This window comes from Sinocyclocheilus anshuiensis, unplaced genomic scaffold (assembly GCF_001515605.1).
Source record: "Sinocyclocheilus anshuiensis isolate Anshui unplaced genomic scaffold, SAMN03320099.WGS_v1.1 scaffold446, whole genome shotgun sequence".
Taxonomy (NCBI): domain Eukaryota; kingdom Metazoa; phylum Chordata; class Actinopteri; order Cypriniformes; family Cyprinidae; genus Sinocyclocheilus; species Sinocyclocheilus anshuiensis.
The window spans coordinates 3,113,901-3,131,221 of record NW_015544247.1 but is presented as its reverse complement, the minus strand read 5'-3'; the positions used below and the strand labels follow the sequence as shown (position 1 = coordinate 3,131,221).

The 17,321-nt window shown below is 37.5% G+C and overlaps 1 protein-coding gene across 3 annotated transcripts in view; it reads right to left on the bottom strand.

Annotated features, from left to right (window-relative positions):
• insyn2ab (inhibitory synaptic factor 2Ab) overlaps positions 1–17,321 on the bottom strand; it is a 38,977-nt gene that overhangs the window by 18,092 nt on the left and 3,564 nt on the right. For 2 of the 3 annotated variants that reach the window (XM_016498481.1, XM_016498482.1), the window contains exon 3: positions 9,758–10,838. In XM_016498481.1, the coding sequence (XP_016353967.1) occupies positions 9,758–10,833 (1,076 nt within the window). In that variant the 5' untranslated portion in view covers positions 10,834–10,838. Of the gene's footprint in view, positions 1–9,415; positions 9,608–9,757; positions 10,839–17,321 lie in introns of those variants that run through there. The other variant, XM_016498483.1, reaches the window with a different exon arrangement.

Genomic DNA, 17,321 nt, shown 5'->3' with positions numbered 1-17,321 from the left:
TTAAGATATTTTTGATGAAATCCGAGAGCTCTCTGACCCTCCATAGACAGCAAGGGTACTACCACGATCAAGGCACCGAAACATAGAAGGACATCATTAAAATGGTTCATGTGACATCAGTGGTTCAACCATAATTTTATGAAGCTACAAGAATACTTTTTGTGCAAAAAGAAAACTGAAACTGCATTCAACAATTCTTCTCCTCCGCGTCACCCTAGAGTGCCATATTGGAGAGTATCACAAAGCAAAATATATATATTTTAGATATTAAATATTAATATATATATATATTTATTAATATATACATTTAAATATAAAACTAAAACTGCATTGAAAGCACTTAAAAGCAAGTAAGAATTTGACAAAGTTGACACATATACCTACATCCAATAAGGTAAAAATTGCCACTGGAAATCAATTTAGAGAGGCAAATAGCAACCCTTAATGAAAAAGCAGATTTCTGTCATTGCTGTGAACTAACCGCTGCACATAATTTGAAATATACAAAAAGCTTTAGTAATCAGCTGCCCACAACAGGCCTAAACCAGCACAAAAACACACTCAGCAAAATACTGTCAAAATCTCATTTTTGTTAATACTGTACAGTCCTAGTACAATGTTGTTTTGGACCCAACTAACATTCACTATGTGCAAAAACAACTGAAATATTCTTCAAAATAGCTTCTTTTCTGTTTTGCAACAGAAAGAAAGTCAACCAGGGGTGCATTTCTAAAAAGTAACTATGGTCACAAGTTCCGTCATTACCAACAGAGTTCAATGGAACTAACGACAATAGTTAGCTAACAATGCTTTTGGGAAACGCAACCCTAGGTTTGGAACAACATGAGGGTGAGTAAATAATGACAGACTTATCATTTTTGTGTAAACTATCCCTTAAAGCTAGTATCACCAGCTGGTAGCTGGTTTGCTACTTACTGTATCTATCTTACCAGCTACCAGCTTAGATGGTCTACCAGCTTACACCAATTAATAACCAGCTTAGACCAGCTAGAAACCATGTTCCAAAACAGCTATGGAATAATTTAGAGCTGCCAGGTCCCTTTCTCATCTGCGAAAGCGTGAATGTGTGGAGCATACAGTAACATTATGTATATATTTCAGTTCTTTTAAAATAAGTATTGATCAGACTGTGTGTATGTATGTATGTGTGTGTGTGTGTGTGTGTGTGTGTGTGTGTGTCACTGAATCACACAAGTGCTTTGTGTTTTTTCCCTAGGAGCTGGCTCTCAGTTATTGCAGGCATCAGCTCTGTTGAAAGACACGCTCTGCCCTCTCTCACTGGAGGTGTGCCCTGAGTGTGCAGGGAGGTGGCACACTGCTACGTTCCTGGAATAACCTGTGAAAATCTGATACTGGCAGCAGAAGCACGTCTACACACAGTGTAATAGCGCGCTAATGTTTCTTTCTAACGTGAATACACAATGGTTTGGTATGTCATTGAAATTCAGCGAATGCTATTAGGACATACTCATGTTTGCACATGCTAATGAAAATGATACGTGACACTGTCAGCAAGAGCGGCATCTGATGATACTCATATTGAAGTCCCTTGACTTGCGCTGGAAGCTGCTCATGGATAGTTCATTTGTTGATCATCAAAGACAGAATATAGAGTGAAGAACTAGATTTTTATGTTATCTAAAAAAAAATGTGAATGATGCTTGCCTAGGATAGGGAACCAGGAATCAGTTGATGTTTGATTCCCAGTAACGGTTCTCGAATTTGCGGAGGGATGGAACAACATACTGAAATTCTTGAACAGTTTCCAGCAATATTTATTCAACAGTGCTGCAACACAGAACCTGAACAGGAACCTTAGTGCAAAGCACACAACGTGACCAGTGTAGTCTGCGTCCTGAACGAATGACTCGTATGTTCTTTGCAGTGAATCAAGACAGTGCAACCAGTGTAGTTTGTTTGTAGAACAAAAACTCCTATGAGTTGGTTCCTTTTTGGTGAATCATAAACATACAGTGCAACCAGTGTAGTCCGTTTACAGAACAGATGACTCTCATGAGTAGGGGTGTGCCATATCATACCGTCCACGATAATACCGGTATACATTTTTACATGATAAAAAGTGTCAAGTGACGCAATGACGTATGGCGCATTTACGTTCCCTAGTACGCACAACAACAACAACACAAACCCAATAGGTGTGTTCGACTTGAAGTAGCGCTGCGCAAACTGATCGGTGTATGACATTAAAGTATCGCGAGAGCGGTTCTAGAGCATATTCAAGCGCACACTCTTACGTCAAAAATAGGCGAGACGCCTATCTTTAGTGAAGCGGCGCACTTCTGAAACGTGCTGCGGCACAGCTGGTGTAAGCACAAGCATTGACTAGCTCTGGTGGCCACGTTGGAGCCACAACGCACCGCAGACACGTGCAGTGTAAATAAAGGGTAAGTCACTCTCACGGTATTTTGATGTCATACACCGATCGGTCTGCTTCAAGTCGAACACACAGCTGCTACTGCCACCTTATGACAATAGATTTACACTTCGAATTAGGTAGTCTGTCATCGATGACAGTAGCTCATTGGAAAAGGATGGAAAATGCCCTTCATTTTGTTTGCACTAATAAATGCTACAGCCTGCCAGCTGCAATCACCAATAAAACGTTGTTCCACATTTTTTCTATATCATCATAAAAATATTGTTATCGCAAATATTCTTGAAATATCGTGATATAATTTTGAGGCTATATCGCCCACCCCTACTCATGAGTCAGCTCTTTTTAGTGAATTAAAACCACACAGTACAGTCAGTGTAGGTTGTTTAGAGAACAACAACAAATAAAACCTCCTATGAGTTGGTTCCTTTTTGGTGAATCATAAACATACAGTGCAACCAGTGTAGTCTGTTTACAGAACAAATGGCTCTCATGAGTCAGCTCTTTTTAGTGAATTAAAACCACACAGCACAGCCAGTGTAGGTTGTTTAGAGAACAAAACTCCTATGAGTTGGTTCCTTTTTGGTGAATCATAATCATGTGGTGCGACCAGTGTAGTCTGATTACAAAATGAATGACTCTTATGAGCCGGTTCTTTTTAGTAAAAAAAAACATATGTAGGCTAAACCATTTACATAATAAATGAATCTTATGATTTGGATCTCTTTAGTGAATCAAAAGCACAATATGAAACCAGTATAGTCCACTTACTGAAAAACTGATTCTAATGTGTCAGTTGCTTTTAGTGAATCAAACACATTTTTGCTTACATCTAGCAGATAGACTTTATCAGTGCTTACTGACTGGTTGTTCACATAAAATGTAGTTAGAGTTACATTTAAATTTATTAATGAAATCATCCCAGTATTTAGCAATAAACTGACTGTTCAGAGTTTTTAGTGTACCTTAGCAGCACTAATAAGCATTAATGACTAATACTTAATTGTGTTGTCGTGTATTGTGAATGCTTGGAAATGCACTATAAGTGTAAAGGAATCCAAATGCCCTCAAACCACAGCAGAGCATGCCTTGTGAAACCCCATTTTCATCCAGACACTGACAATCTGTTGCCGTCTGGATAGGCTGTGGAAGTCATTGACACACTAATGAGCCAGTCGTGATCATGATTAAACAGCAGTTCAAGCGACTGGATCTTCATTTGGATACATCACCCAGTGACTGTCCTTGGAAAGTAATTCATTTTAAAAAAAGCATCTATCGTCTAATATAATGGTGAAATGAGCCTTGGCGAGCGGAACAAAATGTGTTAAAGTACTTGTGGAGAAAATTATATATTGTTGCTAATTTGAGGCATCAGCAAAGTTGAATCAACACAAAATCTTCATTTATTCCTCCTCTATAATTATCTTGCAATTGCGTCCCTAAAAAAAACAAGAAACTTATGCCAGCATTTGAAATATTTCTATTTTTGTGCATATAGGAGTGTATACCTACAAATAAAACATTATACAAAACTGTTCAAGAGTTTGGGGTAGGTGTGATACAGCAAAATATACCGAAATACTGTGAAATATAGTTCAAATTAATATAATGTAATTTATTCCTGTGATGGCAAAGCTGAATTTTTAGCAGTCATTACTCCAGTCTTCACTGTTCCTCATGTAAATGTAACATATGTACATATTAAATATCCATATTAAATATATTGTCATATAAAGTAAAACAATATCAAACCTACTAGAAATTGGAACAATTTCATAATATATTAGCATATATTTCCAGTTCATCCAAATATGCGTTTATGTTTATGTAATACATTTTTGGACATATATGTCATGTACATGTACATGTATCCTAAAAGCCATCAAAACATGTTATTATATAAATATAAAAGATAGACATGTATTTAAAAAAAAAAGATTTTACAAAAACATATATAAACATACAAAAAATATTTTTGTATATAGGCCTATGTTGTTTTCATAAAGTTGCATGTATAAATATGTACTGTTGACATATGGTTGTTACATACAGTAGTACCATATAAAAATCATCATATAGATATTACTAACATGGACATATACAGAAGTTACTATAGGCGTTTATTTAAACTTGAATCACCTGTGTTCATCTAACCAGAGAATGTATCAATGTGAAAATTATATAGGTAACATATATGGTAATATCACTCTTCGATATAGGGCAATATATGTCATATAACCATATGGTTATATATCAATATGCCGCTTTATTTATTTATTTACAACTCATTCATTTTCAGACTTTTTATTTTTCCACTAATATTTCCCAAATTCCATCTTTCTTTGATTCTGACTGCGTGGTGTGTGGTGATTTTACATACTTTGGTCCGTATGGGGCAAAAAGAGCCAAAAAAATGTCTAAATTCAGTTAGACTGATTACTCAGTGCACAGATAATATGGTGCGCTCCTGTAGTACTGTCCTACTGCAAACTACAACCCCTGAAAGCTAATTAACTGGCTAAATTTCCAGACGCAGCACGACTCTATCAGCACTAAAAGCTGGCTTAACACCTAAAGGCTCTACCCCGGTGTTCCAGAGGCATCCTTGCCAGGGCTCCCGAGTGCTTGGCATTTTAAGCTCTGCCCACCCTGGCTGTCAGCAGCATGCAGACGCTTTGTTTGCACTAAAAGCGCTGCACTCAGACAGAGAGGAACATCAAACCCTTGGCTCTGGCTGGTTTAACCCAGGGAGACTGGCTGGGCTTTCATTTGCCCACACTGAGCCACTCATCGGTTCTGAGCTCAACTGCTCTGATGGCACCAAGCATGTGGGACTGCGTGCACGGAGGTCCTGCCTCTAATAATAGGCCCCACACTCATTGTGAAAGATGGGAGCTACACATACACACAAAAAACAGACACACTTTCTCCTTCAGAAGATGAAAGGGCTGCCTGATGAGGCGCTGCTAATTGAGGCTGTTTGAGTAGTGGTTTTGTGCTCTGAAAATACACCCTGCTTTTCTCACTCCTGGCTGGGATTAGAAAGAAGTCCGGGCGCTCCTTAGACAGTGAGTTAGGTTTGAGGGCCATTACCTGCCCAAAGCAATGCCTGAAGGACCTTAAGTGCTGAGACTGTGGGTTTTAGACCAGTTCTGAGTGGCCAATTTGACTCATTTCAGGGGATTTTTAGGGTGAGATACAGTATACACAAATTCAGCCATCTGCTGTTTACAAGATCTCTGCTATACTAAATGGGAAATAATATGGTAGACGTAAAGTGGCTATAACTGACACCTTGCTGAGCCCAGCAATAAAAATATTATGGACCAATTTTACCTTAGAAACTTGCCATTTTCAAGAACTTTTGGTTTTCTTATGTCAGTCTACAGCAGACTAGTTTCAAAGAGTCATTTCAGAGAAATTATCCGTAACCATGGTCAAATGTTGTTGTCGGATACAAGCCTTTTTTTAGTTGGAATTGCTTTTGAGGTTTTAGATGGATTTGACTGTGAGAAGCATTTGCCTTGATTTTCATTTTCTTTTTTTTAATCAAATTATGGCCTAATTTACCAATAAAAAAGCAATGTATCAAATAAAAATGTCAATTTATTCAAGCCCATATAAAAATAATATCCAATCCAATTATTAGCACTTTATTATGCTTTATGATGTTTTCAATGTATTTATTTAAAAATACATTGAAAAAAACATCTCTGTAAAGGTTTTCTGTGAGTGAATGGTTTATTAGCCTAGGGTTTAATGACACTTTACAAGAAAAAACATGAGTGCTGAATGGGTTTTACATTTCAAAATCTACCAATTGTTAATTAAAATTCAAGAATTTTTTTAATAAATATGCAGTTGTTGGTATGAATACTATTAAGATACCTTAATACATCTTAGTAGTCACTTTTGCTCACCAAAACTGAATTTATTTGATCAAAAATACAGTAAAACAGTAATATTGTGAAGTATTATTGCCATAGTAACTGATAAAATAACTGATTTCTATTTTAATATTTATTCCTGTGATGGCAAACAGGACTTTTCAGCAGTGTCACATGATCCTTCAGAAATCATATTTTGATTTGGTTCTCAAGAAACATTTCTTATTATTATCAATGTTGAAAACAGTTTTGCGGTTTAATATTTTTGGAAACTGTGATACATTTTTTCCAGATTCTTTAATTAATATAAATCTCAAAAGAAAAGCATTTATTTGAAATAGAAACCTTTCGTAAAATGTCTTTACTGTCATTTTATTGCCATTTAATGCATCTCTGCTGAATAAAATAATTAATTTCTATCAACAAAAAATATTTCAAAAATAAAAATCTTACTGACCTCAAATTTTTAAATGGTAGTGAACATGTATAAAAAAGCATATGCCTAACACTCCTTTTGGATACCTACCAGGGATTAAGAGCTGCTAATATCTCCAGAACCCACTCTCATTGACCTTCACTAAATAAACTGTCACGTCCCGTCCAGCCAACAGCTGAGGCAGGCACTTCTAAGCTTCCAGCATCCCAACTAGAAGAGACGTCCACTTAATGGAGGGGCATTATTAAACATGAGCAGCACTGATTGTATCGAGTTCTTTCCTCTCATCGGGCGGACCGGCAGAGAGAAAGTGAGGTTGGCTCTGTGCCTGTGGAGCACCAGGTATTAGAGAATGCAGGATGACATCTGACATTGAAGTGTCCCCGTGTTGCTGCGCAAGTGGCTTTCAACAGGCACCGAAGCATCTTTTCACCTCATTTACTTCCCAGGTTCCAATTTCAACAGTCACCACAACCCATAACCCTGAATTTTTGCCACTCACTATAGATGCTGACATGGAAATGGAGCTGAAGTGCATTTAAAAGCTTTAAACAGTTGTTATAAATGGATGTTCATGTTGTTCACAGTGCCAGTTTAAACCTGTGCGGCACTAACACCACAAATGCAGTGAAATTAAAATATTCGAGCTGCGGAGTTGAATACATATTCCCTGCTGACTTCACACCTGCCTTTCATTAATAAATCAGGTATGACGGATCGTTTTAGAAATACTTTGTTGTTTACTAAAGACCTTGTCTGCTAAATGAAGTATGGTGTAACAGAAGAGTAGCTCCAGCACATTTTCCAAACAAACATTATTCTTCTATCTTTGAAGTAGGGCTGCACGATTATGACAAAAATCATAATTGTCGATTATTCCCTTGACATTGTAATTGCGATTATTAATTACGATTATCACAATTTACATTGAATGATGTTTATACCATTGTTTGATGCAACTGCATGCCGTATTTTTATATGAAAATAAACAAGCTGAAAACACTCTAACTGAAAAACCTTTAGTGCTTTTCTATAGCATTAAGCCTCAAATGTCAAATATACATCGGATTGGTTTGTTCTTTAAATTATAAAAAAAAAAGTAAAAATATGAATGGTATTATAATGTTATACTAAAACTAAAACAATGGAAAAACCCTTAAGATAACATGTAGAAAGAAAAAACATATCTTAAGCGTGCACGCCGTGCAGTATAACTTAAGTGGACTTTGAACGATTAATTGCCGCCTTAAACAATTACGTAATTGTGGCATCCACAATTGTAATCGCAATTAGAAATTCGATTAATTGTGCAGCCCTACTTTGAAGAGTGACTACTACAGGCGATGGATTGACAGTTCGCTAAGCCCCGCCCCATTGTTTACTGTTGCAGAACATACATTTACAAACATCTCATAGGACTGAACTGAAGATTTATGTAAACATATGATTGTCAGTTAAATGTGCTCATAAAGTGGTAACAATTGATTGGATATTATACTTAAGTGGGTTGAAATGAATTGTTACATTGCATTTTCCTTTAAAAGTGTTAAACATCACAGTAATGTGATTAAAAATGGCAGAGACTGCAAATCAGAACAGAGGCAAATGCTTCACAATCAACTGAAAAGCGTCATTTGAAAGCGATTACAAGTGATAACATTAGAGTAAGTGAACAGAACTGTTACTAATGTTTCTACAACACATTCACTATATGCTACTTTAGTTATTATCAACACTACAATGAACTGAAACAATATGAAAAATTGTGTTACATTTAATTAATGTAAGAGAACATTTTAGTGTTCCTCCAGATGTTCCACAAGTTCATTCAGGAAAGCAGCTGACAGTTCAATTTACATCATACACTTGTCAAGGTTTATTTAGTGATTTGGGTAAGGAAAAACACTGCTTGTATTCTCTCTGGGTATCTTGTGTCACTATTATAATTGACCCATTTTTTTGATAATTTTCAATACTATTCAAATGCTCACAATGAAAAGCAATCATATTGATCTTACTGTGAACAATTCATCTATGCACATATTCCTTTTTTCATCATAATGTTCAAATCAAAATGATAATCAAAAAGCTTGATCTTCTGGTAAAACGTCAGACTTCTCTCTGGTGACATTTGTAGGACTTCTCCAATAATTTAAACTGCTTAAATCCGCCCCTTTATTTCAATCAACTGCAAGCTTGCATTCAGATCTCCAATCAACAACTGATAGAAAAACCAAAGCCACCATCTACAGTAATTTCCCTTTTTCAGTAATCTGTTCAATTAGCATGTAGGTCACAATAAGGAAGAAAAGATCTACTGATACCTCTGTTTCACCGTGATTTTTTTTTTTTTACTGTACTTGAGTTGTCACTTTGTTGCACTATATATCAATACCATACACGTTATGGGCCAATATTAGAATTGTTGCATTTATTGGATATAAGTCAATATTGTATATTTAATTGTGCCCGATCATTTTCCCTATTTTTACATTTAAATGACATTTGCCTAAATGTGATATTTATTGCTAACAGAATTTTTCAAATTGTACATACGGTTGTGATAACTAAATTCACTTGAAGCATTTAAAATGATTGCTTTTAGTTTTTAGCATTTCATTTTTATTTTACAGAAAATAGTATACAATATTTATAAATCGATATTGGCCAAAATGTTCAAACTGGTGCATCTCTATACAGTGTGATAGATGTAGACTGTGAAGTGTGAACAGATACATGTGGCGCTACCAACTTTTTTGCAAGGCTTCCTTTATACTGTACCGTATTTCCCATTTGCGTTTACAAACTGAAATCAAAACAACTTTTCTTTAAGTTCCGATCAGCGAGTGGCAGATTCTCCAAACTCTGATGAAAACCAGGTTCAATAGCCTTAGAACTCTGGTATTTTTGGTATTATCTTTTCTTTCTCACATTGAGAAAACAAGCCTGAAACACAAAACCTGCACAAATACAGTTGATGAATACTAAATGTGTTACATAAAGACTATGACTCACCCCTCTCGCTGTGCCTCTCCTCTTTCCAACTCCTGAATGACCCCCAGCAGCACTTTGATGGTTTCTTGACTGGAGTTGATCAGAGCCTCCATGGCTTGAAGCCTGGCTTTCGCATTCCCATCGGCCCCGGGGAGAGCAATCAGCTGCCCCTGCATGCCCTGCCGGGTCTCTGCAGCGCCCGAGTTTTGGCTACTGTGACACTGAGCCTGGGAAGCGCAACTCGCCGAATGAGGCAAAGCCTGAGACTGCGCCTGCAATCCGTTCAGCTGTGCCATGTCTTTTTTGCGTTTGCAGCTCCCTGAGGGGCTCTCCGGGCATTCCACTTGTGTCAAAGATGTCCATGCAATAGGGCCAGAAATCTTTGAACAGTCACCCCTGACCTGCAGAGGCTGAGTCGGCGTGGTCGAGGAGGCACAGTTGGGCTGCTGGCCTGCCCCTGCTTCGCTTTCACTGGGTAATCCTTTGTGCTTAGCCCCACTCCCCGGGACGTTGGTGCCCCTCCTTGAGTCTGACTGATCCAAAACCGAGTCTGACAGATCAGGGCAGAGTTTCCCATCTGAACAGTCCAGCCCAGCACACAAGTCCTTAGCGTCGCTGCACTGCGGCGTAGTGTGGAGCAACACCCGGGTCTGCTGCACCTGTCCTTCGCACCTTGTCCCCCGTTCCCCGCCCTTCACGTCACTCAAAAAGCCATTGTTTTGATCTGGGTAATTCTCCACTAGAGCAGTGTGTTTGATGACGTTTCCCTTCTTGCGCTCAAAGGGGAAAGTCTGGTAGCGCTTTTTCAAATCGGGCGAGGTTTGTACGCCCGTGCTCTTGGTGACGTTCGGGATGGAGCGGCGAGCCGGCATGGTCATGTACCTCCGGTGGATGACCTTGCAGGAAACGGAGCGGTCTCTGGCACCTCGGTGGGCGGCCTCATTCTGCGCCTCACAGATGTCTTTAAAACGCACCTGCAGGGCTTTGTTTCGCTTGCGTACCGTGTCTGCTCCACTCCACTCCAGTGAAGGACCACCGGACTCCGAGTCAGACTCTGAACTTGACAGAGTGCAGCGGCCTGCCTCCTTACTGACCATAACTCCTGCAAGAGAGAGAGAGAGGAGGAAGAATGAGGGACAGCGAGAGTGTTTACAGTTAATAAAATGCCAGTGATTGCGGCTCAAGCACAGATGGCCTAGTTTTGTCTTTTCCTTAGCACACAACATCCTGGCAGTCAAAGCTTGGGATTTTTTTGTGGGCGCGTGTGTTTTGTTTAGCAGTGGAAGTCACAGCTGACACAGAGCGACCTGTATTCATGCTCTCTCATTACACAAAGGCTTCATCTCTCTAATGAGGCTGCCAGTACATGGGAGATGGGGGCTGAAGCACAGACTGCCAGCGAGACGGAACAGGGCCTTTGAGTCATCAGATATGAAATACAACTCAACACTTGATGGCAAATACAGACACACAAGATAACACTACACCTGAATTAAGAGAAACAAAATGGTTTAAACAACATCAATCAAAGATGTGTGCATAGGAATGATTCATTTGAGTTTCTGCTGTTGTCACTTTTTCGCAGTTTGGATCAGAATAAATTGTTCATGTACAGAAAAATCTAATGGATGGTGTGTGTGTGTGTGTGTGTGTGTGTACTGTGTGTGTGTGTGTGTGTTAAAAAAATGCTGCTTTACCAGTTGGTGGACCATGAATAATTTGTCAATTTGCTTTCCATTTCAACTACTGTATGGATGTGCAAAACTCACTGACAGTGCTTGGGTGAGCGGTTGCCAGGGTAATGCTATATGGTTGCAAAGGTGTTCTAAGTGGTTTTGATGCATTGGTTGCTATAGTGGTTCCAGAGGCATTCCAAGGAAGTTGCTAAGGTGGGCTTGCTAGCCCAACCACCAGTGCACATGTTACTTAACACTAGGTTACTGCTTGCTCACTACTAAATATTTGAAAGCCGTACCATTAAACTTTGAAAGGAAAAAGTTGAAACGTAACCCTACATACACGATAAATTCTAAAGCCTACAACCAGGAGTTATATTTGAAACAGTCTCAGCCTCTGACGTCACGCCCACGGACTGTTGGCTGAACGTCTGATGCATATGGCACACAAAATTGGAAACACTTCAGGAGTTTCAAAGTTGTCATCTGATTTGTTGAACTCTGCAGGATTTCCGGGAGACGTATGTGTCACATTGGTATTATCTTTCCTGAAGATAATACGTTTGTTGAATGTCTGGCTACGTGAGACTACATTTGGAATAAAATGGCAGACCAATTGGATCATCAATATACATCAACAAATAAGCTCATATTTTCCATGAAAGATTTCAAAGTTTTAGATATATATGATGTTTTTGACATTTTAACTCATTTATATTTTCAGAGAGAGGACATTGACATTTTAGTTGCTCTACAGCATGAAACATGATCTAAAAAAATTTTAATATAGAAATGTCATAATATTTATTTATACCCTCTGCATAGAAATATAGATATATAGACATATATAGAAATGTATTTATTTCTGAATATTGTCAATAGTATTTTCTAAATATATTCTGTAATTATTTCAATGGAAACTTACTGTTGACTGTTTACCATGAGGATATGATTATGATTAAAACATCAACTATGACAGGATAAACCAAAATGCAAAGTGGAAAATGAGCACCACAACTTTTTACTAAATTGGAAGCTTCAAACTTACTAGATCAATAAAGTCAGATGACATTTTATGCAACTAAACACTACTTTACAGAGGGATTACAACCTGTTAGCTTAGTCTTGCTTAGAACAGTAATATCGCTCATTGTTCCTTGATAAACTGCACAATTTGAAATATCATTCATGTCCGTAGCTTAATATTAAAGATTGTGAGTTTGGTCAAATCCCCAACACCTCATATGAGCAATACTAATAGCAAAGCACCACTAATTATGGTTTAAATTACAGGTCAACACCATGACTCCGTTTAAGATCACTAATTTCATATCACCAAGCATTAGCCTAATATTGTTGGGCAAACAAATGCCATGTTCACACAATTTGTAACATACCATGGACAGGCTATACAATGTAAAATAAATATTTCAGCCTGTAGATAAATATAGTGGCAAGACAGTTTTTATTCTGTATCACATTCATTTTTACTCAGCTGTGGTCCATCATTTACTATTAGTCATTGCAATGTCTGGCAGGCTCAGTAACAGGGAAGAATACAAATGGACACCTTGTCATCTGACAGGCAGCAGCAGTGTCTTTCGTTGTCTGATTTTCACTCCGTAAGCTTATCTGACTCGACAGTGATAACACTTATCCTCCTTGAGTCATTGAACTGCCCCCTCCAACGATTCAATCAGCATCTCAAAATAATGATCCCAGTGCTCTGTCAATTTTTGGAGCTAAGGCAGGTACTTTTAGCCAGGCTGCAGAATACGCAGTTTATGATGGCAGTGATTCCGCAACCAGGGTTAAATGAACCTCAGTCGGCTTCAGTTTGTTTGTATTTTTTATCCACAGTATTGATTTTTTTTTTTTTAGTTTAAAAGTTTAGTGTTATATAGCAGGGTTATTGACATTAATTAAAACTATTAAAAACTATAAAAAAGAAAAACTAAATTAATATATTTTTTAAATACATTATAAAAATAAATTTAATCTAAATAGTAATATTTAAAAGAATTAATAAAAATGACAAAAAAATAAATAAATTAAAGATATTTTAAAATATAAATACAAATTTCATTACTATATTTAAAACTACTAAAATAAGACTGTTACCATATAATGCCCTCTTCAAAATATGAATGATAATGCTAAATGATATCCAGTGAATTCATAAAGCAAACATTCCTGGTTTGGCGTCAGTAGTTTTGTGCATGTCAGTGAAGCCATTTGTCATTTTAGGGCTCACATGCTCCTCGATGTGGACTTTTGTAGAGCTTGCAGAGGAGTGGACTTCATGGCGGACTATTACCCAGCAGGCCATGTGGCAAGCCGAGAGAAGTTATGCGGGTGTCATTTGGTACAGGGCCAAAAAAGGTTTTGTAACACTATGTATTTTGTGCTTTTTCAGATCAATGCTTTCTACAATCACTTGTCAGAATTGTATTGCCTTGCACATGCCAAAATCTCGAGATCCCTCATAGCATCTGCACTCCCACCAATCTCTGATTTATAGCACCATCTGTCCTTAAACAGATGGTGATGGCTGATTGATTCATTGATTCTGTAATTTAATTAAATCCACATGGTAGTGGCTCACCTGCGTATCTCGTAAGTGCCAATGGAATCACGACTATGATTAGGATTGAAAACAATCTTTGGGTCATTTGTGAGTACTCGCTGTGGTATTCAGGAAAATGTTTTTGAAATGTCCTGGGAAGGCATTCAAAGCTGTGTAAAGGCAATTATTAAAACTGTAATGGTGGACACTTGTGCAACTGATTCTGTTTATTCTTGTGAAAGGTGTTAATGGTCAGTAACAGAAGCCCAAGCAACACTGTTATGCTGTAATAGAGGTTCTTGATGATAGCAATTACTGTCATCATCAATAATTTGCAGTGAATAATTCTCCTCCCAAAGGGCACTCGGCAAAAATACCTTGAGATTATACAGATGGAGACTAGACATTTAAAGGGCTACTTCACCTAAAAATGAACAATCTCTCATAATTTCCTCACCCTCACACTGGTTGTTCTTTTAAAGGCAATTGCAATGAATGAAAAAGACCCAAAAGCACCACCAAATTATCATAAAAGTAGTCCATATAGACATGAGTGAAGTTGAGTTCATGAGTAATGATATCCAATTTAGAAAATAATTATTCTTTAAATATATTTGGTTGAATCAGATCAAAAAAAGCAGTCTGAATGATTCATCATACTGATTTGATTGTCAAGTTCATCTTTTCAACAGTTTTTGCAACACTGAAATACTTAAATATCAGTCTATTCACGCAAAGCTTCATAAGACTTTATATAAAGTGTAAAAGTTGTGTAGAGCATTTTTATGGTGTTTTTACATTCTTTTTGAAGGTTAAAAGCCTCAGTTTCCATTTGCTTTTGTCATTTTAAAAGAGCGACCATTACAATTCTTCCTAATTACTTCAAAATGTTCTTTTTTGGGTTAACTATTCTGCAAACTAAATCTATCTTTCTCACTCTCTCTCTCTCTTTCAGGCACACACACAGAGGTCCCCCTTCGACCCTGACAATTCGGCCACCATCAACCCCAGGATTATGAGTAATGCATTGAATCTAAAATTGCAAAAGTAATCCTCTTAACTCTCCTCATGCACTTTAGCAGCATGTCAGTTCAAACAGGCCCACTGTTCCTATTGAAAAAGGCTGTGAAAAAGAAACAGACTTAACTATGTGCATTTTTAGGTTTTTTCAACACATTTATTTATTAATTTAACCCACACTCTCATCCAGCTGTGTCAATGGATGGCTATCGCCAACAGCAGGAACTGTAAAGCTTCCATTGCTCTTCCGTTGGCAAACAATGTGTTGCTCAAAACATCATCTTACATCCTTATTCAATGCCATCTTATTCTCAGATATTTCTTTATGTTTCAGATTTCATTTATACCAGCTTCGGTTTTTAAATCCTATCAACTTGGAGCACAACCTGATACTCTACATTGAAGGAGACCTCAAATTTAGGGGTCAGTTCCACCAGGGACTTCATATCAAAAATCTGCCCTAATCTCACAATTTTGGGGGGATAATAAGATTGACTGTGGATTTGAGAGCTGATATGACTTTTATACCACAGAGATATAATTAGTATTCCTTTTACATCGCAGTGATATAACAGCACTAGCTGGTTTTATTGTTGTCCGTGCATCGGGAGCTTTATTGCATGCTATTGTACTCAGCTCTTGTGTAAATCCTACAAATATTATTCATGTTTTGTAATGCAAATGAAGCATGATGTGTGAATGAAGCATTGTAACATTTAGCAGGGAAATGGTGTTAATGCTTAGAGACAAAATGGAGTGATTGCCTATAAAATATGCATCAAATATTTTATAAAATCAAGTGTGGAGTTTGTAGGCTCGACCTTTAAAATACAATGTTATGTATTAAAATATAATGCATATTATACAATGGTTGTGTTTTGTTATAATGGGTTTCTTTCTAGCCACGATTCATTCTATCTGACTGCTAAATGTGTTGTAAATGTATAATGGTGGAGAATGTGGGCATATTTTAGCCATGGTATTCCTAATATCACGTCTGGCTCAAACCTTCAGTTTGAACTGAGCTGATTTGATGGCTTGATTTTCTGTCTTCCTTTTTTATTTTTATGATGGTGCCTTTGAAAAAAACTGTGAGTGAAGCAATCAACCAACTACCAGCAAGCTTTCAACCCCACCAAGAAGTCTATGCAAGATTCAAGAGAGAGAGAGTGCAATACTGCCTGACTGACTGTCCTTCTACATCACGCTGAGGTCTTGAGCCGTCCCTGTCTGTTGCTCTTTTGATAACACACTCAACTGACATATTTCATTACTTCCCTTTGAAAAAGTGTTGACCACTTTGTAATACAATATTGTTCGAAATGTCACAGACGTCACAATTTGACGTATTTTTTGTGACGCATGACCGTTGATTAGCATTGGGGTTCATGGTAAAAATGAAGGCTGATCTGTCTCTGTACAGGTTTGTCAGCTCTTACCTTTGACATTATTCATCAAACAATTCAGCATTAAAAATAACATGAAAATGAATCGCTAACTTCAGTCCCAGGAAAAAAGAACCTGTAAATTGACTTGCAGCAAATTGTCTCCTTTTGGAAAACATTGGCGCTTGCAATTTATAAATGCATCGCTTGTTCCAAAAGCACACAGTATAACACAATATCCTCAACCAGTCCAATGTTTCCCTTTTTATCCTCTCCCCCTCCTCCCTTCATCATAACCATATCCCAAGCTGCATGTGGTGCAACAGTCATTAATATTGGGAGAGCTGTAATCTCTGTCTTTTATTCTGCAAAGGGCTTTGAGCCCTGCTTGTACCAAACCTTAACGTGAAAAACAATCTAATGATTTTCTCGAGCTGCCGTTGCCTTCCGTTGTCACCACATCACTGCACAGTCTGAAACCCGAAAGCACTGACACTGCGGTACAGTGAAAAGTTATGAGTCACTGGAAGGTTGCTCGCTGGGAGGCCAAAAGTCCTCAAAGTGCTGTCTAGTACGTATGCTACTTTCCACAAACAGGTTACAAATTAGGCCTGACACTTCAGTGAAAAGGAGATGTTTAACCTTCATAAACGTTGACTGTCAGGCTCAGGAGGGCAGCATAAATGTTAAATAATAAATAAAAATCCAATTATGAATAAAAATTACTTGAGCGGCAACGTTGCAAGTAACAAGTTGGCAAACCAGCCTAAATTAAGCTGTCACTCTATATGGTCTAATAAGCCTTGGACCAAATGTAGGTTTGTAGTTATCAATAATTGTATATTGCTTGAAAATATATTAGTTTAATATGTACATATATATATATATATATATATATATATATACTGTATATATATATATATATATATATATATATA